Consider the following 27,478-nt stretch of genomic DNA (forward strand, 5'->3'; position numbering starts at 1 on the left):
TGCTGAAATACTCTAATAGAACAATCACTACCAATTTCAGATAAACGAGTGTACAGAAAGATGAGAGCCAGGTAGGATCTACTGTACAGGATCAGAAACGCTCTGAGTAGGCCAAACAGGAAAAATGGGTGTGCATGTGTGAGACACACCCACTGCTACATCATTAATGATCAGTACAAACACTTCAGTACTTGTGCATGTGACAGTGTGTCACTCCAACACCAGTGATGTCATCATAGTCATATTAGGAGAAGTCTCACAGACACCCTTTAGTACTCCATGAAAACTTGGATGGTGGGACTATTTCAAAAGTACTGTGGATGACAGACCTATTATATTATTTGATGATACCCTAATTATGAAATGTTTGGTAACAACCTCAAGCTGTAGCTTTAATAGATTTAGCTAGGTGACTGTTCTATTAGAGTAAATTGTTATCACAATGATACTTATATGTAAAAACTTCACAAAGAACTTTTAACAACACCAGATGAAGTACTCTCTGGCTTGTAAGCCTTACACACGGCTAGGGGCCCAGAAATAGAGCAAAGAAAAAACGTAGCGGAGGCCCCAGATTATAATACAAAAATCAAGCGCGGGCGCTTAACAGAGACATGACCACATGAATTTGGTAGAATCGTTTGAAGTCACTTGATAACAACTCCATCAACAAAGCAGCTTAATGGAAGTGAGTGCTGTAGTAGTGTGAATGTGATACTAGTATGATTTGTTGCTTTCCGTGGTGTTCTAATTAACGCACAGTCACAAGTAGTACGCCACTCGGTACACACGTTGGTGTTTCGATCACTTAAACGAACTCATGATATGTTCTTATCAGAAGAGGGTCAACCAGTCAGTGAAGATGATAAAAGGTATTGTTGATGTGTTGTTGTTGATGTGTTGTTGCAACATAAAATGAATCCCTACACATTCACAGCCGACAACAGAAGGTCTCATGTAAAGTACGAGATGAGTATAGCGTCTTACAAGATGTGATGTTACCTAGTGAGGCAGCTAGCAGGCTGAGGAGTGTACCAGCTAGTAAACCAGTCAATACAGGTGGAGTAGAGTAGTGTGTGACCTTGTTGATATTACTTGGTATACTGTAGGTCCCCAGGTAACCATGGTTACTGGCAGACAAGCATATCCTAGTGGTCCAGGTATGTGATTGTTGTACTGTGATCTGTGTTGTATGTACCGTGGAAACACTCTAGCTTGATCTCTTCTTACAAAATTAACTTTATTTATTGCTGCTATGGGCCTAGCTATGACTACCTATAAGCTAGGATTCTGCCTCACTGTGTGTTAGGTTAGTACTTGGGTATACCACACACCTGGAAATGTTCACTTGATATAGACTCGTGTTTTTTTTGCATAATTCCGAATGCTAAACAAAATTTGTGTGGAGTGTATTAAATCATTTCAGGATGTTCAGTTCATTAAAGTTCTTGTTGTTTTGATTGTGTGAGAGAGTCAGAATGTGTTGATGTTACTATACATGATGATGGTATGGCTCAATGGTGTATAATCTCTTTTTTGTCCTCTGACTAATCACCAACAAGGAAGATCTGATTGGCTTGGCTATGCCTTTGTGCTCTGACTGTTTGGTGCCTGGCATTGCCTCCTAATTTTCATTAAAACAAAGCCCATCTCAACTAATATCTTTTACTGTACACGTCTCCCTTATCTGCATCACTTCTCTACTGTTAATGTTGTTGTGTGTTGGATAGTCTCAGTCAATGTGTGGGATATTGTATGGGGTCTTGTTTGTCTAGAATGACTAGGATGGCTTCTTGTTCAAGCCTTAGGCTATTGGCTTTCTCTAGATCTGCTGTGCCATAGAATTGTGGGGTTGCCATCTGAGTGGTCAAATTCACACTCCATAGTCTTGTGACAATTGTGTGAAGCATTGTGTCTGGATCAGAAATTCAAATTTCATGTCAGCAGAAGTGAGGCAGCATATCATCACAATGAGTGAATGGGTCTATGTTTATGTTGCAATGTATGCACATAATATTGTGTTGACTGCATTTTGTAGTGCTGAAGTTCTCTCAGCAGCCTACTAAGTGTTTTGCTGCAGTTTATGCCACAGACTATTCCATCTATTTATCAGTAATAGCAGTGTTTATGAACAGGTTCCCCTTCATCACAATGTTGATACTGTTGTCAGTTACTATAACATCACTATTGCCACTACACACAAGTTAAACCTTTTCAGTAGGGACCACAAAGGGATTGGGTGTGGCCCATGAAAAAACATCACCTAAAAACCAGCCTCGGATTTCCCTGACAACGATGAGACAGTATTGATTAGGTAAAACTAGGCCCAAACAAGCTTTCAGATTGACCCGAAGCCCTTTCAACAAATTGCTACTGATTTTTTTTTAAATTTATTAAACGAAATTTTCTACTGACTGACTGCCTGACTGACTGACTGACTGACTGACTGACTGACTGATGCCTTCAGACAAGCATAACTCTATAATGGCTAAGGCTACGGGCTTGATTTTTTCACTGTACGACGTCACTTCGGCCTGAGAGTTGCCTTTTGGCATACTGCAGTACATACAATGCATTCTTCATGGACTTACCAGTGTCCTCCTTTGTGTCCCATTCATCTTTGCTTACAGCAAAAGGTGTCAATTTGGTGGTAGCACGTGATGGCTTCCCTTCGTAACAGAAATCGTCCGTATTTTTCATAGTTACTATTTTGATTGCAGAGGTGCTTTTGATCCATACTGCTGTGTAACTGGTTGAACATAGCTGACAACAAAACGTAATGGATACTTCACTTTTCAGACGATAATTGATAGCTGGATGCGCACACGCTGTTTCTTTCTTTTGATGTGGTATGTGTGGGTTCACCAGTCATAATAATACAAAAAGTTAACAAACAAGTACACAAAAATTTTTGGAATTTTCAACTAGAGTAGGGACCATAACACATCGATAAAAGTACTGAAACAAGCTGGAGTAGTGCACGATATTAAATCACAGTAAAACAATAAGAAGTGTTATATCCCTACTGTGCTCAAGATACTGTAATGGAAATGCACAGTAGGGATATAACACTTCTTATTGTTTTACTGTGATTTAATATCATGGACTACTCCAGCTTGTTTCAGTACTTTTTATCGATGTGCTATGGTCCCTACTCTAGTTGAAATTTTTTTTGTGTACTTGTGATGTATAAAATCACATTTAACAGTTAAAGAAAATCGGTTATTGGAATATTGGCAAAATGTCATATTGTGCTCTTCTGTCTCATATCAAGGTGTCCTTCAGGTATGTGACATACCGGTCACCATCTGTTAGCTGAGAGTATCGAACACTTGTTATTCCTGTGTGATGCTTAGCATTGGTCATGTGATACTTAGCATTGGTCATGTGGTATAGAAGTGTTGATCAGTAGCTGAACAGACCTACCAGGTAATGTATGGAGGAACTGGAATTGCTAGCTAGTAGCGTTATAATCAGTTTAAAGGACAACAAAACCAGCTGGTGACGGCAACACTATTGCATATGATCAAATGTGCTGACAATGGGAAAGGAAAAGATATTAGCAAATATTCTGGAGGAATTAGCTGCCAATTGTGTTCCTATATGTGCTATGTGAGACTGTGAGACGTATGCGATAAACTTTTTTTTGACAGTTTTTTTTTTTACTACATCCACTTTGTGTCCATGAAAATAGCAGGAGCTGCTTGATGTTCACTATTTGGTGGAGTTGTCTAACCTCAAATAGTTTCTCCCTTGCAGATTTCTTGCCATATACAGTTATTATGGTAGTTAGGTATTTCCCAGTGAAAATATATGGATGACTCAAAGCCCCTCATGTTTTGTTGTATTTGGCACTGCACAACCTCATGTTACACTGTTGCCATAGTAACTGTTGTTATTTTGCAGGTGTTCAATTGTCAATGGAGACCAGTGTGCCAGTTGACCCACTACCTGTTAACCCTATAGTAGTACAAGACAAGCAGAGGTGAGTTTGTGTATGTGTAGTAGTGTAGACTACACAATCCTAGTCTCAGGCTATTTTAACTACAAAGCAGTTTTTTGTATGTGTGTTGGATGGTTAGTTAAGTCGGTATAATATGATTAATTTGGCCGTTGCTATTCATACGGCTGTCACAAGATCTAACCTAAAACTTAGACAAAAAGGATCCCTAACAGAAAAGGTGCAACACTTTGGAGGATTTAAACTCAAGAATTCTACCACTAAGCTGTGTCGCTACCAGCTACCCACCTCCTTTAATTTATACCTTGTAAATGTGAGCCAATCGAAACCTAGTTAAATACGCCCAGGTGGAGAAGAAACCAAAATTGAACCCGACCTTAATGCCAACTGAGTTTTTCCTGTTAAGCAGCGTAATGATGTCTTTCACTGTCTGTATGAAGGTGAGTTTGAGGTGAGCTTAGGGTTGGCTTGGCTTTTCTGGGACATTCGCTTCACTCACCTCAACTCTAGCTCACCTTAAACTCACCAAAACCGCTTAATAGTCGAGTCATGAATGATTGCTAATGCTACAAATAACAAAGTTGCCATACAAAAAGCCACTCCAATTAATATTTGCTAGCTTAGGAACAATCTACATGTCATTATGATAGCTGTGTCACTTGCCAGTAACTAAGTGTGCATTGTCCCTCAATTTGTGATGGGCTTAAATTCTTGTAGATTCACTGGAATGATGAAAGTGTCAAATTTGTGAATTGTCTGATAGAAATACTCTAATAGAACAGTCATATCAATCTCTATTGTTTGTGTAGTGTATAGCATAATGTAATATGTCTTCATGTTATCCCAGTCCATCTACTGGTCATTCTGTGGCAGATATTGTCGGCAGATCAAGGGTAAGTGTTTCTATACATTAGTATCCATGGTAACACCATGCTATGATGATAGGAGTTAGTTACAGTGAGCAATAATCAGCTAGTGAGACGGACGGCAGTTATTAAACCAACATGGCATGCTCCATGGAAACTGATGAGGGTATGGATATTAGTGTTTGTGTGTTACATCATGTGATCTCATGTGAACATCAGGTGATCAGTGGTCATCTAGGATGGGTGAGATGTGTTACTGTTGATCCTAGTAACAGTTGGTTTGCTACTGGCTCTAGTGACCGAACTATTAAGGTAATTACACTACTGCTCATGTGATAATGATGATGTCATAATAGTTGATACTGTGAATTGCATGCTTTGTGACCACTAGCTAATTTTTCCTCATCAGAGTGTATGTCTGTTGGGACCAAAATATTTGTCCTTATTATAGAGGTGTTTTCTATTGTGTCCTTATTAGGAGAGTTTGTTAAGTGAGGTTTAAAGCAGCCTCACAACACTTCAACGTGGTCTAATTGGGGTTGTTTGTTTGTTTGTTTGTTTTACGATTGTTTACAACATATTATTGTAATGTGCTTTTTTTTATTTGCAAATCACATGTACAGGTTGCATGTAAATATATGAATTTTTAGTCAAGTATTCTTTGCACAATATTATTAACTCTTGATACAGGTGTAAACTGTTTTTATGTAGAAATATTTATTATGACAATTTTGTACACAAAACAAAATATTGTTATTGAGAGAAGTTGTTAACAATCTGATTATAACTGGACCAATATTACGAGCTGTATCTCACATTTATCATGTTGTACGTAGATCTGGGAGCTGGGTAGTTGCAAGTTGAAGTTGTCACTCACTGGCCATATCAGTGCTGTTAGAGGATTAGCTGTCAGCTCAAGGCAGCCATATTTGTTCTCTTGTGGTGAAGACAAGCAAGTGAAGTGCTGGGACCTTGAGATGAATAAGGTGTGTTGTCATGGTGATACGGTATATCCTGTTAACCCTAATGGTCTCAGGCAATGATGAAAGTGTTGGCTCCATAATTGAAACCATTCCATACAGTATCATACACTACGATAGTAGTACCACAAAGGTGTAGGCGTGGCCCACGAAATAACATCACCCAAAAAACATCCTCAATTTTCCCTTACGATGATGAGGCAGTATTGGTTAGGTAAAACTAAGCCAAAACAAGTTTTCAGATCGACCCGAAACGCTTTCAACAAGTTGCTACAGAATTTTAAACTTTTTTATTCAACGGAATTTTCTAGTGACTGACTGATGTCTTCAGACAAACGTAACTCAATAACGGCTAAGGCTACGGGCTTTATTTTTTCACTGTTTGACGTCACTTCAGCCCAAGAGGTGCCTTTTGGTATACCATAGTACATACAATGCATTCTTCATGGACTTACCAGTGTCCTCCTTTGTGTCCCATTCATCTTTACTGACAGCGAAAAGTGTCGATTTGGTGGTAGCACGTGATGGCTTCCCTTCGTAACGAAAATCGTCCGTATTTTTCATAGTGGCTACTTCGTTTGCAAAGGTGTTTTTAAAACAGTTTTTGATTTGTACTGCTGTGTAACGGGTTGAACATAGCCAACAACGAAGCATAATGGATACTTCACTTTTCAGACGATAATTTATATAACTGGGGCACGTGGCACCAACCCTTTCTTTCGGTATGCGTGGGTTGCAGAGTTGCTTTTCGAACAGCTCTTGATTCGTACTGCTGTGTAACGGGTTGAGCATAGCTGACAACGAAGCGTAATAGATATTTCACTTTTCAGACGATATAGCTGGGGCGCACGGCGCCATTTCAAATACAGTATGTGTCACCAATCGTAATAATATTATTTACAAAAAAAAAGTTAACAAACAAGTATTTCAAAAAAATTGGAATTTATAACTAGAGTAGGGACCACAGCACATTGATAAAAAGTACTGAAACAAGCTGGAGTAGTCCATGATATTAAATCACAGTAAAACAATAAGAAGTGTCATATCCCTACTGTGCATTTCCGTTATGGTATCTTGAACACCTGTAACACTTCTTATTGTTTTACTGTGATTTAATATCGTGCACTACGCCAGCTTGTTTCAGTACTTTTTATCGATGTGCTATGGTCCCTACTCTAGTTATATATTCCAATTTTTTTGAAATACTTGTGTATATAGAGCATCACCCAAATACTGTAATAGAGCAGTCATTTTAATTTCAGATAATATTATTACTGTTATACCATGACAGGTGGTTCGTCACTACCATGGTCACTTGAGTGGTGTCTATGACCTAGCCCTCCACCCAACCATTGACGTATTAGTAACATGTGGTAGGGACGCTAGTGCTAGGGTGAGTGGTGCCTGAGGCAATGAATGACATGTATCACATTGCCATATTAGGTATGGGACATGCGTACAAAAGCTTGTATACACTCGTTAACAGGTCACACTAACACGGTGGCTTGTGTGAGGTGTCAAGCAGCTAACCCACAAGTGAGTGATGATCACATGTTGGTCACATGTTAGTCACATGTGTTATAGGTCATCACTGGATCACATGATAGTACCATAAGATTATGGGACCTCGCTTCCGGCAAGACCAAAGCTGTACTCACTAACCACAAAAAGAGCATTAGAGCAGTAGCTCTTCACCCTAATGAGTAAGAGTGTAGTTAAATATTCAAGTTAAACTATTAAATGTTCAGTTAAGTCTATGTGTTCTGGTCCTTCCAACTAACCTAAATTGACAAGGCTAGTTTTTTTGTGATTTTTAGTCTCATTTTTTAATGTGATGTGTTTTATTTGAGCTTGGAGTTCCAAGCAAACTGTTATGTACAAAGTTTGATCAAAAGGGTGTCTGCATGAAAAAAGTGTTTCGGCAGTAAATCTCTGCACTTTTCACCATCACCACTGCTATATGGTGTGTCTTTTTTGTTTCATAATTACTATACATGCTGTGGGCCCAAAAGACAAAACCTCTTGTGAACAAAGATCGGATGCCATGACACAAAAAATCAATCCAATTTTTATGACATAAAAATTGTATTGTACAAAAATTGATCTGATTTTTGTCACACAATTAAGTTACCATATTTCCTTAGTTACCATATTTCCTTAGTTACCATATTTCCTTAGTTAAATACTGCACCTTCAATAGTAGCCACACCTTCAATAGTAGCCACACTTTAGTGGTGTAATGATCAATTATTCTTAAACATTGTTTTCAGGCATTGAGTGGTGACCAATTTAGCATAGTCACCACATCAAGTAAGGTAATAATAAATGTTACAGCTTTTAACCAAGTAAATCATTTTTTCCTTCGCTTTAATTATCACATTAGTAACTTCTAGATGATACACACCACCAGACCTCACGACACAAACGGTGATGTTGCTAGTTGAGTATCCGAGATGAGTACCAATGGAACTAATAAAATAATACCTCAGTCATTTAGGTTAGCTGTGCAGCACTGGTTAATGGCTGTGAGAGACATTTGCGTTCACATCTCAACCATGTCTGCCAGTCCTCTTCTAACTTGGTTAAAATCTACGATGAGTACTGGTGAAGAAGAAGGGATTAGTTTAAGTTCATTACTCTCACTTTATTGTCAACGTTTTACACGAGTTTGTCAAGTTGTCTAAGGACACTCCATACCACCAAATATGCAATCTGTATCCCATCATCCACAACTCAGCGGTTTTAGGGGAATACCAACCATTTGTTGAACTTAGAAACAGTGGAACTCTTCAGAGTAGTGGCTATACATGGAATGATATTGTAATCACTACAAGTTACCCAGACTACACTTTGGAGCCTTATAATTAAGCTAATTATGAGATTAAAGGTTTACTGATGAATTGGATAACATTTTATGGGGACTGTAAAGAAATCACCCTAACTATGGACAGCAATTACTACAGGGATATTGAGACAAACAGACATAATAGTGCAGTGTAGAAGATTGAGAGAGTGTGTAGCTAGAACTAACCCAGTTTGCTTGCTGGCTTCAAGTTGTGACAAGGCAAACGTAATCTGTGCTGCACAGCGACATTTTGTGGCATATTTATGACCACTATTTATCAGATGGCACATGAGGTACTGATATTGTATAATAGTCTATTTGTAATGTGTTGCCACACAATAAACAAACTATCAAACTAAGCAACTGAGCTGTATCCAGATAGTGAAACAGAATCTTTGAATGAAAAAGACTTCAGTTGTGAAACACAGATAGTCCGGTAGTTTTTGTATGGGCTCTATATGTGTGCTTCCAATCCAGGTAGGGGTGTCTATTATCTATGGTTACACATTTATTATGATTATGATTAAAGTACCTGGTAAAGGCAGAGCCTGTATACCAGAAGGCTTACAGATCCAGTACTGTTATTTGCCCATTCCTGTAGTCAATATGCTCAATTCTTCAGAACAGAGAAGAGGAGTGGATCACCCAAATTTTTGTGTGTACATTGCATTTGTAATGATAATGTGATTAATTGCGTGGGCGGGAGAGTCTACAAGGTCTGCTACAGCTTTGTCACTAATCCCAGACTGTGTGGCTCCATTAGCCACTTGCCTAGACTGCAAGCTGTCTGGATCAAGTCACCACCTGGTATGGTTTTTTTGCTGCATTCAGCATAGTTTTCAGGTTCATGTTTCTCCCTGTGTCACATGCTAGTTTGTTGCCTCCCTGCTGATCCCTAGAGGGATAATGATAGCCTCTTTCATGGAAAAGGAAGTCAAGTAGTTATGAGCCAGCTTATCAAACAGTGTTTTTAGCGGGATTTCAGACGGGCGATTGACAAATTGTGTGGGTGGCCGATAGGCCTGCTATACCATACTTTCACAGACAAACAAGCCGAAAAGGTTACAAAACAGTTTTAATGTTTTATCAATGTTTTTTCTGCATTCAACACTGATATGTTCATTACCATCTTTACTGAATGATGGTGAGTTTCAGTAATTATTTCCACTTTGTTACCTAATACCAAGAGTATATACCAGCAGCGGAGGAAGTAGTTGATATGAAGGGGGGCTGGGCTGACCCAGACTTATTTCTATAGTTTGGTAAGGTGAGACCAAAAAAAAAAAAAAAAAAGGTCGCAACCAACTGACAAGAGCTTTCCACCTCACCAGCTACCATTTCTAGCTGATAAACTACATAAAAATCCTTTCATAGCTCACTACACATTGACTACTTTATTAGAGTGACTGCTCTATTAGAGTATCTCGATCTTTATCACGGTTTTCAGCCCCACTCCAAGAAAGATAATTTCGGTGTGATATCATTCTGAGGGGGGGGGTAAGCCCCCTAGCCCCCCCCCCCCTTTCCGCCGCCTATGGTATATACTCTTGCTAATACTGATATTTGCAAAGTGGCTAATGTCAGTTGTTACCGATTATTCAACCAATTATCTGTACAACACTACACAGCTGGGGTCCAGACAATCATTGCTGATGCCCAGGCAGTGAGCCTGGTAATGGTGTGATCTGCCCTAGCACATACAGACTGAAATGCATCCCTTCTGTCTTTTGGAGTATCTTGCGAACAGTTGCTATCGAAAATCACGTTTACCAAGGTTTCTCCCTCAATTAGTGAACTTCTATGTAATGCCCAGCATCATGTGATTACATTTTAAGATTTGAACGATCATTAGTCAAAAGTGCTGCAATTTAGTGAAACTGCTCAGTGAACAACAACACTGGAATAGTTTTATTAGACGTCGGGTAGACTGACAGCCAATTCCTACCACTAGTAGCTTACTAGGTACACATATACACTTTAAAAAGGCAATTGTGTAATAAGAATCCATAGAGATGGGGTAGTATTTCCTGTAAAGTAGTTTGTATGGGGACAGTCGGACCTTGTGCCCGGAAACGCTGAAAGCTAGCTACGCCCCTGGTGTCCGTTGTCAGCTTAAAATGTTAGCAAGCTGACAGCTGGGTCACGGCATTGTTAAAGTTTAGTCTCCAATTATAGCTGTGATGGCAGCTATAAACAAAGTTTGGTCTTCAATACACGTTGGTAGTGTCTTCAACATGTGTTGGCTGATATTACATCAGCTCCTTCATCGTCCTCAACAGTTATAACCACTTGTCCTATTGGTACAGGACAACGAGTTGTAAATTGCAGAAAGGCCTTTAAATCTGTATGTAAAGCAGAGTAATGTTTAACACAAGTCATAATATTACCATCACTATCTGTATCTTCAATGAACACTTTAGTGGTTTCCTTTATTCCACTCTCATGTAGGATGGCACATCTTATGGTGTCACTTCACCAGATAAAAGCAAATACCATAAAACACATCTGTGAAGTGACAGATCACAATATCCCTCACTTCTAGAACCTGCAAACCATCACCGAATGAGTCGAGGAATGGCTTCCTCCAGTGTAGTACCTCATGCAGACAATAGTCTCTAATATATCCACCGGTGTTTTTGATACCTGAAAGCAGTGTGCTAGCATACGCCTCAAATCAGAATCACAACCACTCTTCTCCATCAAGTTAAACAATTTCTATCTATAATGAAGCAAACATCTCATTGGTGGTGCTGTCTCAAGCTGTGAAAGAACAATCATTGATAACTTAAATTTAGCATGTCATAATTAATTCAATAGTACATTTTACTTTCATCCCACATCATCAACAGTTACACAAGGTACTGGCTGATCAGCAGCTCACCCAGAATAAGGTTGTGATGGTGAGTTCTGGTGTGTAGGACTTACAAGATGACAAGACTGAAGCCTTAAAAGTGGCATAAAAGTGATCTCCCAACAGATAATCATCTAATTCTAACTTAGCATAAAACATACAATCTATGAGGATAAAAGAGTCTGCTGTTGTCAAAGAGCTAGCAGTATTAATGGAAACATCATCGATGCATATTCTTGCACTGTTAGTTGAACTGATGTTACACTACCTCCATCATTGCTTATTGTACAAGAGTAGGTATTATCATCAGATGATGTCATATTAGTCATTTTACATCATGTTCTGGCAAAAAAAAGTAAGACAAAACGAGGGTGGAAATTTCTGAGTGGCTCTGCATGACTCCCCCCTCGACTGTGTAACATATGTAATATATAATTAAATTAGTCCGTTATTGGGAGCAATGGTATGTCACTGGCATTGGGGTCCAATAGCATCTTTAGGTGTATTATCTCCAACTCCATCTTGGTACTACAGTGGTGCTCTGGTAGTCATAGCAGCAGGTATCACAGTGAACATGGCTGGTGTTCTGGGAGACTCAACTGCAAGTTGTCACAGTGGGCATCACTCTTGCTCTGGAAGGAACAGTAGTGGACATTACTTGCTGTCTGGTACATACATAAGAAGTGGTAGTGGGTATACTTGCAGGAGAGATGACAACTGTTCTAGGTATGGAACTAGTACTACTACTAGAGATGTATGGAGATTTTGTCAAGTGGATATAAATAGCACCCAATCCTGCTAGTTCGTTAACTGCTCTACCATCTCATTCAAAACCTTGTTTGTACCGTGGGACTGCTTCCCTGCCATGTGTAATGGTGTTAATCAGCAGAGCCAACCTCGCTCACATCTGGGATCAAAACTTACAACTTGCCAAATCTCATTCCGTACATCACTCTCTTTAGCAGAAACCTGTGCTAGTAATCTTCTTATCACTATATCTTTGTCTGACCATGTAAAATTTTTCAGGTGCATTTGACCTCATATTTAAACTCGTACAATTTCTTTTGAAAGGAATCAGCTCACTGGCATCTTGTGTCACTGCCATACTATCCTTTTCTTATAGACTTCATTGATGGAGAATCCATTAGCACCAGGACTGTATCTACCTGGGGGCCATTATCCTTCTCAGCTATTTTATCACCTACAAACAAGCGGTAATCATTGCTGTAATACTACTGTACTTTGTTCAGTTTCACAACTTAATAATTATATTGCTCTATCTCTTGTGGATTATATCCAAAGGTCTTCATCAGTTGGTAGAGAGGTAGTGGAGACATCAACCAATGCAGACATTATACCTGTTCAGTTTAAAAAGTTAATGAATACACACCGGCTTTACACTGTACGTATACAATAGCCTTCACATCTTACACACTGGAAATAATGTTTTGCTCACTTGTGTAGGAGAGACAAACATAGATACAAATATTTGTTTTAAAGTATTTTTCATGAAAGCAGGTGCCCAGCATTTACTTTCCCTTCAGTTTGAAATGAAATAATCATGAAATGAGCAGAACACTTCCATCCATTGAAATCTCATCAGAACTTGTTAAACAGGTTATACCTTTTCTGTTTCTGCAACTTCATCTGCAATACACGAGCCATCTAAAATAAACACACAAGTCATTGTACAAATATCTACCAACATTTCCGTCAGGCTTGGACTCGATGAGCTCCTATTTCCGTATAACAAATTATTTGCAGTACAGAATATGTGTGGTTGAAGTTTTACAATTGGCAAAATTGCTCACATTTTCAGGACTGTATATGCTGTAGTTATAGCCTAATAGTTAAATGTGGCTTCTTTGCTAATATCATGTTAGCAGACTGCTAAGTCACTGAAAGACTACCAAACGAGATGATCACATGGGAATCTCCTAATCAGTAACCTTCAGGAAGTGGTTTGTTGTGATCCTGCTGCTCTGAAACAGTCACCTTTTTCCTGAGAGTTCTACATGAATACCAGCCAGCTCCAGAACTTCTTGTATTCATCATGTATTCATCAAGTGGTTGCTGGTGTGATGAAGTTTGACCAGGACTTTGAACTGTTTGTTAGCAACGACTTGACTTTAGAGCAGCGTTAGCACCTTATAATGTCTACAAAGGGATCAGAACTCTAAGAACATAACAAAAAAAATATATTTCTTGAGTGGCTTCCCTAGCCACACCCTTTGGTGTGAACCAGCAGCAGTAGTGATATTGTTTGTTTTGCAAAAGTGGTTAGGGTTAGGGTTAGGGTTTTGGTGAAAATACCAAACCACTTTATTTGCACATATAACATAATCAGACTGATCATCATGGAAGGAATCCTAGCAGATGAGTAATTTTTGAAGAAAGCGTGATTGCAGCCAGCACCCTGATTGAACAGGCTATACTACCAGAGATTATATGGTGTTGGTTAACAAACCAAGACAGGACATAACGGATAGTGCACCATCATCTAGTGGAGAAGTGATCTCAGCAGTCATACTGATTGCAGGTACCAGTGAAGACATGTCTTGTGCAGGCAGCACTCACAGTGCAAGTTCTGACAACACTATGTATTGTTACTGCAATGGGACAGATGATGGCACTGAAACGATATGTTGTGATAATGATAACTGTGCTAGTGGTCAGTGGTTTCACTACAGTTGCATACACATAAAGAGAGCTCCACGTGGGAAGTGGTATAGAATAATACAGTAATACACATGTTCAATGTGTCTAGTTGCTGGTTTTGTTGTACATTATTAATATTCTAATTAATTGGCACTATAGGTTCACATAAATTTAACTAATGCATAGCAAATCACCATCAGTTTATCTGCTGATGTCAGCACTATCTGCCATTATAAACTTATTGGTAGAGTCCCTTCCAATATTGTGTACTTCTGCTTAATGACACCAAGCAACCTTTCAACATGGATCCTAATGACAGCCAGTCCTGTACTTTATATGATAACTGAGCTTTCCCTTTGGTAGATGATGGCAGTACGTATACCAACAAGTTTATAGATGTTAAATCCTCTGTCCACCAGGACTAAGTCACCAGGTAACAAAAGTTGTAGCAGTCCGCACTCTTGTGTAATTTGCTTGTCTGACACCCTGCCTCCTCCCCGTGCATTCGATACGAACGATACTGTCCCTTGTGGAGTAATCCCAATTAAACGTTTGATTGTATTATGGCATTTGTAATTTGAACACGTCTGGGATCTTGCCAAAAAGTTCATTGCTCATTCAATGAATATTTCAGTGCAATCTATGATTACTACAGTCTTACCAAACTTTGATCAAAGGCACTCGGGGAGTGTGGTTCGTACTTCTTCCCTGGTTGGCCAGCAAATCAAAAATTTCAGTGCAATGTATAAAATATTTAGCCATTTGTGAATTATCTTAGACACAGTAGATTCTGTTATGCCAAATCGAAAAGCCAAGTCTGCATTTTTAAGATTGAGTTGGAGCTTCAATATGGTCAACTTCAGTATGGTTAGTCAATTTATGGCAGCCATGCTCAGTGGTGGATGGTAAACAATCACAGCATAAATCAATAACAGCTTTCAAAGTGTCATGATCAGGTAATCTCATGTATAAAACTTCACCATATTTTCATTGTCTTGAAGAACATTCATTGAGATATCATTTTGACTCTAGTTCTGTTCATATCTTTCACAGCTTATGCTTCAATGACATCTTCTGTTGTTGAACATGAAGTGCCCCCTCAATGTTTTCTTTCAATTCAGCATTTTATGCTTCTAAATTAGTATTCTTTGTTGACTTGTTCCATCTGCTTGCTTAAATCTATCTGAACATTTCTCATCTCTGCAGTAAATTCAGCAGCAGTTCCTTTATCTGTCTGTCCTGATATGCTCTGCCAAAGATATTGTGTCATTGTGGTGACCAATAAGCCAATTAAAAGTCAAATGATAACAATTGTTTTGGATTTAAGAATTTCCACGCTTGTGTTAACTTCTTCTTTGTGTATTCCTCCTTTACCTGTGTAGTCGGTTCTTGTTAACTTGTATCCAATTCCTTGATTTTGGCTTGAACATGTTTGTTTATTTAAAAATTCTACAGTGACCCTTCTAATTCCCTACACCTTGCTTCTCTCCAGACTTTAAGCTACTCAATTTCCTGAAATGCCTCATTAAGCAGCATTTGTCCTCTACAACATGCTCACTACATTGTGGCACTAAGCCACCATCATCATCACCACCATCGTCATTCTCCAGTTCAACAATATTTTCCAGCTTGCAATTGCTCAACATGTGACACCCTTCGGTTTGCTGCAAATCATCACCATGAACCTCAGCATTATCAGCTGATGTTATCTCCTGCTCCCCAATGGGTCAAACAGTTATCCTTACTGGGGCTTTCTTCTGATGCTGAAGCCTTTCTTCTTCATTGATACTACTGTTTTATGTTTTAGAAGTTCTGTCCTTCTTTCTTCAGTAGTAAATGAAAATAACATAGTCTACATGAGTTGGATCTAAAGATGGTTTACTTATAGAATTGCAATCGTGCAAGTAACAACATTTAACTAGCTACCTTCAACAAAATGTGCACCACACAGGCGACTGATTCTGTAGCATGCCAAGGTTTTGTCGGTTGGCACGCTGGCATTCTCTTCGAATCCCAAGCTTCTCGTCTGTTTAAATTGGCAGGGAAACAATGAAATCATATTTGTAACCTCTTTGATGGTTGGTACATCCATAAGTAACACAATTAATCATCATCTTCTTGGAACTTTCAGAAAGATAGCTAACGGAAAGAAAGGAAAATATAAATACATTTATCACCACAGTGAAGTTCAAGGGTTAATGCCTCTCAATGATACTGAGAAACAAAATCTGTGGAAAAAGTTATACCGCCATGTAAATCTCTTCTGCTGAACTGTAACTTATCGCTACTATTACTTATTACTAGCATTCAAACAAACTTGCTTCTTCACTCAACTGCATATATAGGAAACACTTTGTTTCATTCACATCCAATATGGCGGCTCGAGTTACTAACAGATTACGTAGTTGATAGTATGCTAATAATTTACATGATCTCGCAATTTTCGAAAGTCCTTTACAACTTGTGATGGAAAATGCTCAGCGGGTCCATCAGACTCCTTTATCCTTCTAGTTTTCCGTCCCAATCTCCTTCTTCATCACTTGGTCTGGTTAAAAATACTGTGAGATAAACCAAGTACATGTAATGGACCAACCACCGATACCTTCTATCCACCAGGCTTATAAATTTGGTAGATGTATCATCGACCACTACACTCCCTTCGTTTACATGTGTACTATAACTATGCCCACTTTTAAGCCACATCATGCTGCACTAAACTACTTCAACACCAAATTCCAGTTGATTTCTTCATGTAGCCATCCACTACCTTTGATAACATCATCATCATAGTGGACAAAGCACATACAACACACGTTGTCATCTGTGTTTTCACCATTTCCATCTGAGTAAGATCTCTGTGTTACTGGCCCTGCTGTGGTATCTATATGTATTGAGGGGTATGGCTTAACTATGGATAGAAATGGTTCAGGTGTAGAGGGATGTAGCTACATCATGAAGGTTTTGCTCTTATTAGGTTTTCTTTTTGATGCTTTAGCATTCTCTTCCTTGCTCTTTCCTCAGCTTTTTTAGCCCTCTCTTCTTTCTTCTTCTGAAGTAACTCTTCTCTCTCCTTCTCTTTGCAGCTTTTTAATCCTTTTTTCCAGTTCCTTCTTTTGCTGTTTCTTTTCAAGTAATCGTAGACCTTCATCACTGCTCGTAAGAAGTCGTGCATGAGTAGTAGGTCTCTTTGGTACAGCAGAAGTAGCCAATGCAGGACACACCAAAAAATCTGATAATTTAATAATGATGACGTAGGCCCTAGTAAAATTAACACACATTCTTACAGCTTCCTTATTACCAGGTGACAACTTACTCAAATTGTTATAGGTCAGCTCCTCACTGAGCACAATGACATTGCTGCTAGAGGACGGCATCACTGCGACACTGTTACTTGTGGGGACACTGCTAGAGGACGGCATTTCACTGTCACAGGTAACTGGTACACTGCTACCTGAGAGGTTGTCAGGTGTCAAATTCCCTACAATGTGCTCTGGATGATTCAAGTTAAGCCAACTGTTGGTCGGAACATGCATCAAACCCCTCTTCAACTCGTTTCTCAAATAAAGCTTCCTGTTCTGCAGTGAAATGTTGTCTTGCTGCATCTTGATCTCTACAACATCTTGATCTCTACAACATCTTCAACACTACCACCATCAGTAACAGTTGCAGAAGATTCACTGTTACCACCCCATTGCCTCCATTAGCTGAGGTTGGATCCTTCCAACAGCTGAACAGTTAAATGGATATACACCACAGGCTTTAAACCAGTAATAAGATTTGCTGGGGTTATTGCAGCTACCCAGGCCTTTGCAAACAAGCTACTGAAATTGAACTTGGTAATAACATGACCAGGATTTGATTGAAGAAATCATGAGCAACCTTTCACCACTGAGTTTTAAGGGGGAAACAGCACACAATCAAGTGGCTGAGTTTTGTGTGTTGTATGGGGTGGTAGGCATAGGATTTATCTCTGGCATAACGAATAACTTCTGGTTGGTTATGTGTACTGTGCCCATTGAGAATCACAACAAAGGTTGGGGCACTCACAGAATTGGTGAGGAAATGATCACTTAACCAGGGCTCAACCCAGAATATAAACCTAGAGGGGGCGAAGTAAGTTGCTTCGGATTCTAGGGGGGTCTGGGGGCATGCTCCCCCAGGAAAATTTTGGTGTAAATATACTCAATTTTGGTGAAATTTTACTGTGATGCCATTGAATATTGACCTTTGGATAACTTTGGAACCTTTCCATTTCTCAAGGCTTTAGGTATAAACCTAGGGGGGGCAATAGCTAACCCAGAGGGGGCCTGTGCCCCCCCGCTCCCCCCTAGATTAACCCCTGTTAAACATGGTCCATTGTCATCCATCCCTTGTCACTGCATCCGTTCATTGTTCCTGGAACTTCCTGCCTTTATATTATTTTCTCCAACATTTTAATATTTGCTACCCTAAAAGACTGGAGAATGGGTTTACATTACAATTTCTAAATCAGTTAAACTTCACTGTCAGCTAGGCTGTAGCATACTCAGTATATATGTACAGGAAACTAACCCTTCCTTCCTTCCGCCATATTCTTCAGCCAGAATAGAGACACTAGTAACCTTCACTGTGACAAGTTTGACACTTACACAACACACTTCACTGATACCACATTGTTTTGAGCCTACACTCGATAGTATCATTATGTCACTCAGAAAGTTTTCTGAAGCATTGCAATATCAAGCCAATATTTTGTGTTATGAAAATTGGACCAATTCTTGTACTGCAGCATAAAAATTGGGCCAATTGTTTGTATGCGAAAGATATAAATTGAGTTGATTGTATCTACAGCAAAATAGTAAAATTGAAACAAAAGGCACATCACAAAATTTTGCTTAATGATTGTGCATAAATCCCTTCTCCCAAAAACACAAACAGGAAACACAGTTCCTCAGTTAACCTCAGAACACACAGTTCCTCAGTTAACCTCAGAACACACAGTTCCTCAATATGTGTTCAGATTACATATACTTTATACTATATGGCAAGGGGGAAAATTTTGTGATTTTCATGGATTGGCAGCTACCCATGAAATTTTCAGCTACCCATGAAATTTTCTCTGTCTAATTTGCAGCTTGATCAAAATGGCATATTGAAATTTCTGCCTTTGAAAATATACAGTATACAGAGCTTTGGGCTGGAGCCCGTTGGCCTGGACCAGTTGTCAGCTATTATACTTGAACATGAATAGACTGTATTACTCTAATAGAGCATTCAGTAAATATAGAGTATTAGTAGATAATATAGCCACTGTCACTTGATATGTTGTGTTGTTTGTGTGAGTTCTAGTCAATCATCTCCTAATTGGTCATGTGATATTTTCCATTAGCAATTACAATCAAAATTGCTTCACTATTCGTAGTATAGTATCATAGACTAACATGAAGTGGTACTGTAACACAATTATTACCGGGATATGTCCTTGAGAAAAAGACTTCATATATACAAAATAGCCTTCAGATGTCATTTCACAAATTCAGAACATTCACTGCATTCCGGTGTGGTCGATGGATGGCCTGACCACCACTCTCTGGACTCCTTCAGTGAAACACTCTAATAGTACATACACTCAAACACTTTGATATTTTTTGCATCGGGAAAAGGGAGGAGTCAATTTTTTACCAAGTCAATTTTGTCATGTAGCTTATATCATACAGTATGGTACTATCATATAGTGTATAGTAGGGATCATGCAGAACTGGGCTTTTCCAGCCAAAATATCATCCTAAAACCAGTTCCCTCCATGACAACTTGGCCGTATACAGCCAAGCCCAAAAATGTCTTCAGACCAACCCCAAATTTTATTCTGACTAACTGATTCCTTCAGCCAAGCATAACTCATCAATGGATATAGCTATGAGCTTGATTTCTTCACTGTTTGATGTCGCTTCATCCCGAGATGTGCCTTTTCACTATCCACAGTATGTACAATACACACATCATGGTCTTTCCTTTGTGCCCACTTCTTTTCGCTGACAATTCAAGGTGCTCATTTATTCATAATAATGCATTAGTGGCTTCCTGCTATTAATTTATTTAGTACGTGCTGCTCGACTTTCTGTGCTGGTACGCTTGTTTCTTGTGTGTTTGACTTCAACTGATTGTTCCAGATGACGGGTGGATAAGAACTTATTCTTAGCAAAGTAGAACAGGCACATACTGATTTAATAGTTGGCATGGTTTAATTTCTCAACACTGCTTTGTGGTGTGAGTTCTTTTTGCTAAGATATTTCATTCTATGAACACTTGTTATTGTTGTATCAGTACACCTAAATATGTGCAAAATTGCAGTTTATGTTCAATGAAAAAAGTGATGGTGTCTTCTTTGATTGACTTCCCATAGCTACATCAATTCATCTTTATGAAACAAACTAGTTACGTAGATTGATCACCAGTTCTATAAAAGGAACACAAACAAGTATAAGAAAAGATTAGGAATTTTAAACTAGAGTAGGGACCAATAAAAAGTACTGCAACAAGCTTGAGTTAGTATATTATGACAGCAAATTACTGTAACACAAAAAGAAGTGAATATCCATACTGTGCATTACTTTTTATTGGTCCCTACTCTAGTTTAAAATTTGTAACATTATAACAAATATCTTTCTATGACTTGTGTTGTCACATTCCTGTGTTGAATTATAAATTGTACAATTTATTGATTTCATTCTCCTCCTCACACAGTTTCTCGTTTGCATCAGCATCACCAGATAATATTAAACAGTGGAAATTCCCTGATGGCAATTTCATCCAAAACTTGTCGGGTCACCAGAGTATAGTGAACTCTCTGTCAGTGAACCAGGATGGAGTGCTGGTATCAGCAGGTTAGTAACTACAATAACCAGTGGCCATTTTGTACCGATGTGTTTCCCCACAGCTGATAATGGAACAATACACTTCTGGGATTGGAAAACGGGCTACAACTTTCAAAAACAACAGACGATAGCTCAGCCAGGTTCCCTGGACAGCGAAGCTGGAATATTTGCAACTACATTTGACCTCAGTGGTTGTCGACTGATCACAGCTGAGGCTGACAAGACCATCAAGATATACAAGGAAGATGAGACAGCAGTAAGTTATGATCAAGGGTGTCATCAAGGGTGTCAAAACCATTTGTGAACATAATCAAAATCAAATGAAGTGATCAAAAGTCTTGATCCCAATGAAGCCCTTTTTTATTGCTGGGAATTGACAATCTAACATCTAGTAAATGATACAAGTTAGTGTTCTCGATAAACTCTTGTAAAGACATCTTGATCACTTCATTCATGGCTACTCAATAGCTCTTGTTACACTATTCTTTTATAGACTGAGGAGACACATCCGATCAACTGGAAGGCTGATGTGTTGAAGAGGAAAAGATACTAAACAACATAACACTACACACACACATTTCACTGTAATTGTCTATTTCTCACTTTGCGGTTGATGTAGTTAAATAAATCAGAAATAAAAGTAATATTGAAATACAATTAGAAATACGGTTGGGTGCAGCAGCAACAGACACGAGGGATGAGTGTCAGTCTTATACGATGTTTGCAGATCAGTAGAAATAGTACAGGTAATGTGTCACGTGATATATTGATCGTCTTATTGCATTACACGATGTAGTATGGCGTGGAATAGTCCGTATATACGCCACCGACAAGGACTCCCCTCCACGTCAACATATTCATCAGCCACAGGCTAGACATGAACGAGTGTTCGGGCGTAGAAATCTACTGGAGAGACGTAAGGCTCACGTGACTACAGTACTCTCAGGGGTAGTCACTACCAATGGTCCTGTAGAACCGTGATCAAAACGATCAAAGAGTTACCTTTGCAGATCAAGAAGTCCTAAAAGTGGTGATCAAGCTAGATAATGAGAATTACAAAAGTATGTGTTATATTATCAAACACTTCAAAATCAATTAATCAAGGTATCAGTCACACATCTTGATCGTGGTCACAGATAGCTATTGGTAGTGATACCCCTTGACCCATCAACCTGGGTCCAGGGCAGAGTAGAAGATCACAGAGATATGACAAATTCCCATATATGGTTGCAGGGAGCTATGAGGAGCTGATGTTGGGGGTGAAAGGGAAGAAACAGAAGAGAGGTAGTCGGGCTAAAGCTAGTAAGAAGGGAGGCAGTAAGATGGTGGAGGAGGATGTAATGGAGCTTGGTTATGGTAACACTATTACTAGTACACTACACACAATACTATATCAATAAGGTCACGATGAGATCCACTGGACTGGGATTAGTCGATATCTACCACATCTGCCACGTAACCCGCTGGACTGGGATGGCAAGGTAAAGGCTAAGGTGGATGGTTATAGGATGTCTAAAGATGAGGAGAAATTAGGACGTTTCCTCAAGAACAGCTTGAGTAAGGAACAAAGCAGTTGCAGGGGCAGATCCAGACTTTTAAAAAGGGGGGTTCCCCTTTGGAATTGCAACTTCAACCTAGCTGTAAGTTGAAGACCAAAAAAAAAAAAAAAGGTCATCACCTGCTGACAATAGCTGCCCCTCACCATAGATCTCGAGTAAGAGAGGCTCTTTCAAAAGGGGGGTTCCATGGAACCCCCCCCCCCCCCCCACCTGGATCCACCCCTGAGTTGGTGTAAATATCACTTATCTCATAATCTCAAAAATTCAACATTGACAACTCTAATATTATTGCGTGTATGTCTGTGTCATATGTGTCCCAGAACCCCTCTAACCTTCTCAACACAACACATTACTTTCCTAGCTAATAAATAACCCTTAACCCTGTGATGTGTGACCTCCTCTGAGTGACTGATAACTCATCTTGATATCATTACTAGCTCATGATAAGGATTCTTCATGGAGCAGCTGGAGCAAAAGAGGGACAGGATGGACAGGAAGGTCGTGGGGTGGACGCCATGTCTCTTTCCCTGTGCTACCTGATGGAAGTATGATAGTAACGTTGTCTCTGTGTTGTTATATGATGTTTAGGGGAACTACGAGACTTTGACTCCATTGTAATAGAGGTGAGCTTTTTAACTACTTGTGAGTTATACACTACACTATAGGCTGGCCAGCTATGCAATAGAGTCAATAGATGTAAAATGATTATCACAATATATTACAGTATGTATTTTGTGTAAGGTGTGCATTCTATTAGAGTAATTCAATAGAAGCTTTATCAGAAATTCTGAACGCACTCACTGAGTTCAGATAATAGATGGACCACTATTAATACTCCAATAGAAGACACACACTAGAGATTATCTACACTTCCTGTAGGTGACGAGGGTTAGTCATCAGACAACTGCTGGTAGACAAAGATCAATTAGAGCTCTGGTTGTCGTGGGCAACAATAATGGTGTAGTAGGTGTGTTAACATCACTCCATTACCTTGTGTGATGGTGTGCTCTTAATAGGGTTTGCTATTGGTAAAGCTGATGAGACATCTGATGCCATCAACAGGGTCAGTATAATATAAACAAGTAATATAGACACATAGTATACCATCCCCTTAAACTAGGAACCCGTCAATTATGCTGGCATAATAATGAGCATAATAGGTTGTGCAATAATATAAATTATTACTTATCAAAATACATAATTATCACAGAAAAAGATCAATATACTCTATTCTAATAGAACAGTCAGTAACTAAAACAGGTGGCTGACTGTTCTATTAGAGTATATCGATTTTTGTGACGGGCATTTTGGCAAGTAGGGATTTACAGTCTGTGCTTCAGCCTGGAGTCAGCCACTCTATAAAGTGCAGTTATTAGAATAACATGAGAACTGAGGTATAAATATTGAGCATTAATTTAAGCATAATAGGACCACCAACTATCAGTACAATATTTGGCTAACACAAATCTTGTCTCTGTAAGGTGTTGAGCCTGTTTTGAGGAAAGGTAGTAAGTTGCTATGTTGTGTGGTTCATGACAGGCTAAGAACAAGGCTGCAACAAAACTGTACTTCATCGATCGTTGTGATGGCCACACTAGTAAGTCTTCACCCTCGTAGTGTAGTCATGTTACAACTTGTCCAGTCTACCATAGTGTTAAGGAGAAGTTCTGTAAGACCATTGTTACTATGGAGAGGAGAACACCTGGTAATCACATCAACAAGTGTATGACATCACATTAGTTCCCTCCAATCTTACAGGTCATGGTTTGAGGTGTCAACGAGCAATAGCAGCTATTTGTGAGTTAGCTGGAATAAAAGATATCCGAGCTAAGATCACTGGACCAACGACACTTATTAATTTAGTACCAGCAACATTCAAAGCTCTATTAGCTCAGGTGAGTGTGTCATATCACAATAGACAAATTCCATAATAAGGCTTTATAGCATATAGAAATAACGGTTGCCCCTAGCAACCTGAATTTCCCATTATTTTTAGGTGATAATGTCTAAAGTAACTTCTCTAAATTTTGAAAGGATAGCATATATATGTCAAGATATCACATTTTGAAATTTGTGGTTTTCCCATACGTATCTATGTGAGGGGCTACAGTTGCCCCTTCTGGGCAATCACAAAAATGAGGTATTTCAACATATGCAGAAACTAAAAATTCAAAAGTACACATATCTCAACTTTACATAATTTGTTGGTGTGAATGTCAACAATAATCTCTCCATAGATAGTGTATAGGTCACGACATTCTTTGAATCCCATGATTTGTGTGATTACTGAGAAGGGGCAACTGTTGCCCCTCTCATTGATAATGTATGGGAAAATTGTAACTTCAAAATGTAATATCTCATGACTTACATATGCTATCCTTTTAAACCTTGGAGAGGTGACTTAAGACATCGACACCTACAAATGCAAATTTTAGGTTGCTAGGGGCAACAGTTGATTTTTTTCATTATTATGAAATTTGTCCATTGTAACCTCCATATATTGGACACAAGCATAGTTTTCCTACAATGAAGTGTTTCAGAGGTGAAATATAGGGAAAGTAGCTTGTTGGGACCAATATTTTTGTTCTTAATATTGAGTTGTTGTTTTTCTTTGTCACAAGGAGTTTTGTTTATCATTCTTATGTACAGAAGCCACATCAAACACTAGCAGACCAGTCCGGGTTACATGTGGTCGAGATGAGGAAGGAGATGTTTAATAGACCAGTGGTAGTAGCATCACCCACTGACAGTACAACAGCTAGCAGTGAGGTAGCTAGACAACTTGGAATGACAATGAACACACCATATCTACCGTACAATACACACAAACGAACACTATGATTGTGAATGTGTTGTAATAGCTTGTTCAATAGCATCAACTTGTTCTAATAGTCCTTCTAGTTTCTGCTGTGTCAGCTCAAACCTGATCAAGTCCCCTTGCTGTAGAGTAACACCATTAAAACATACACTAACAACAAAGCTGTGATCACCTCTAGTTTCATTTCTACAATGGCAGTTGGTTGGTTGAGTTGGTCCAAATGACGAGCCTTCGTACACACATCAATCCTCCAGTTAAGGCTCTTCATCTGATTATCCCACGTGCTGTCCTTCACCAATGTGTCGTGGATCTAACATTCATCAGGTAATTGATGTGGACAAGTACAACATTTGGAGGAGGTGTAATGCTTGTTTACTAGCTAGGAAAGTGATGTGTTGTGTTGAGAAGGTTTCTAAGGGATCTGGGACACATACTATGACAAGTAGCCAACTCCATGCTCTGTACACTGTTCATAAATGGACTAGGTACACCATCAGTTTCAAACATTGTTTAGTTTATGATCAGATGACAACACCAAAACTATATATTGTGTGGTATAATTTCAGGATTAAAAAATGATGAAATATCTTACAATGGTCAATACGTATTGTATTCACCCAGTAATTAGTAGTCAATGTGTAAAATCTACTGACAATGTTCTACCTTGCTAACATTCTGTGCTGCTAATAACATCTCAACTACTGTAGTGAGTAATAAGGTACAACACAGCTATCCCTACTGTGGACACAGTTGACTATTAGTTTTTGTTATCACACCTCGGGTTTGTAAATATTGTCTTGTGTGTAATCAGCAAAGCCATAAAGGGGAACACCCTAATGTACTAATAAAGCATAATATCTAGTTCATCATTGCTAAACTACTAGAGTGGAAGGTGACTAAAAACAGTCTATTGGCTACTCCAAAGCATCCACCAACCATTACTGCTAGCTATCTATTTCTGGTTTGTCTTGTATATATACTATTCAAGCTCAGTGACAATTGTAATCCCTGAAAACATGTCAGTGTATCAACCTTTGACAGCCAATATGTTGGGCATCAACATACAAAACAGGGTTTCATGGCTCTTCAATAGTTTAAATGAAAGTGCCTCAGAATGTACCAGAAGCAATCTAAGAGACCAATGGAGCAGCAGGTACACGAGAATACATCGGAGTAGCAATTTACAAAAGTCTAAAATGTAAAAGTTTCTGAAGTGGCATATCACATTCTCAGATACCTAAGAATTGCACCAAAACCAATCTAAGAGAGTCTAAAGAGCAGAGATTTTCTGGAAAGGCATGTCACATTTTCAGGTACCTGAGAATGCACCACAAGCAATCTGACAGTCTAGTGGGCATGGCCCTTAGGTACCGTGCACATAAAAGTAAGCACAGAGATGCCTACACTATCACCCTTTCACTCTGTATTTTAATTCACCCTTGAGTCCTTTCCTACTGCCAAAAATGCAGTATAGTTAATCTGTTGTGGAAACACTAGTCAAGAACCGTTAATTTTGAAACTATACATATATGAGCCATGAACACGCTCCTATTTAATTTATCATAGTTTGTGCATGGGACCACCCACCATTCCTTGTGAAATCAATAATTTGTTTCCACGTTGGAGGCAATTTGCTCACCTTTGACTTGTGTGACTGCCAGAACTTTGTAATAGTAGCTGCCTCGCTAGCAGTCAATGCTCCCTATATGGATGTTAGGGCACTACCACAAGAACTATTCTTACCTACCTCTCGTTTCTGCATCTGAGACTTCAGGAAGGCGTCCAACTGATTGTAATTCATATCTGCAGTAGCAATACTGTTTAGTAGTAACTGAAATCTCCTCAACTTCTGGTTGAATTCTGCTCCCAAGGCACGTGACGTAGCTGTATTAGCAAAATCAGCAACGAACCTGTTTCAGAAATCCCGCCCAACACTTCCGTTCTCAATAGCTCATCACTAATGCTGTCATCCTTAAAGTATACTCGCTTGGCTATTCCATTCAGGAACGCTAAAAGAGTTTTATCCACTGCAGCCGGCGCCGCCATGTTAGTATTTCGCGCAGTTAAAATACAGTGGGCATTTATT

General features: G+C 39.0%; 3 protein-coding genes across 3 annotated transcripts; 2 read left to right on the forward strand and 1 right to left on the reverse strand.

Annotated features, from left to right (window-relative positions):
* The first annotated feature begins 532 nt into the window (after window positions 1-532).
* LOC136238094 (pleiotropic regulator 1-like) lies at window positions 533-21,659 on the forward strand. Its single transcript, XM_066028423.1, has 15 exons — window positions 533-688; window positions 763-872; window positions 938-1,059; window positions 1,110-1,160; window positions 3,907-3,985; window positions 4,809-4,854; window positions 4,907-4,993; window positions 5,047-5,139; window positions 5,664-5,813; window positions 7,099-7,200; window positions 7,251-7,343; window positions 7,392-7,510; window positions 20,885-21,024; window positions 21,078-21,271; window positions 21,509-21,659. The coding sequence occupies exons 1-15, from the start codon at window positions 683-685 to the stop codon at window positions 21,566-21,568; spliced, it is 1,452 nt and encodes a 483-aa protein (XP_065884495.1). The 5' UTR covers window positions 533-682; the 3' UTR covers window positions 21,569-21,659.
* On the forward strand, window positions 21,617-25,465 carry LOC136238097 (small ribosomal subunit protein uS5m-like). The gene is made up of 12 exons (XM_066028427.1): window positions 21,617-21,761; window positions 21,812-21,931; window positions 22,249-22,371; window positions 22,417-22,572; window positions 23,012-23,119; window positions 23,163-23,197; window positions 23,454-23,541; window positions 23,591-23,637; window positions 24,114-24,171; window positions 24,217-24,279; window positions 24,333-24,469; window positions 25,224-25,465. Exons 1-12 carry the CDS (start codon window positions 21,713-21,715, stop codon window positions 25,413-25,415), a joined length of 1,176 nt encoding a protein of 391 aa, XP_065884499.1. The 5' UTR covers window positions 21,617-21,712; the 3' UTR covers window positions 25,416-25,465.
* Window positions 25,363-27,472, reverse strand: LOC136238099 (COMM domain-containing protein 1-like). The gene is made up of 5 exons (XM_066028429.1): window positions 27,303-27,472; window positions 27,140-27,252; window positions 27,032-27,094; window positions 25,565-25,702; window positions 25,363-25,514 (listed from the first exon to the last, which is right to left on the reverse strand). Exons 1-5 carry the CDS (start codon window positions 27,436-27,438, stop codon window positions 25,410-25,412), a joined length of 555 nt encoding a protein of 184 aa, XP_065884501.1. The 5' UTR covers window positions 27,439-27,472; the 3' UTR covers window positions 25,363-25,409.
* Window positions 27,473-27,478: the final 6 nt, after the last annotated feature.

Source organism: Dysidea avara, chromosome 11 (genome assembly GCF_963678975.1).
Source record: "Dysidea avara chromosome 11, odDysAvar1.4, whole genome shotgun sequence".
Lineage (NCBI taxonomy): Eukaryota > Metazoa > Porifera > Demospongiae > Dictyoceratida > Dysideidae > Dysidea > Dysidea avara.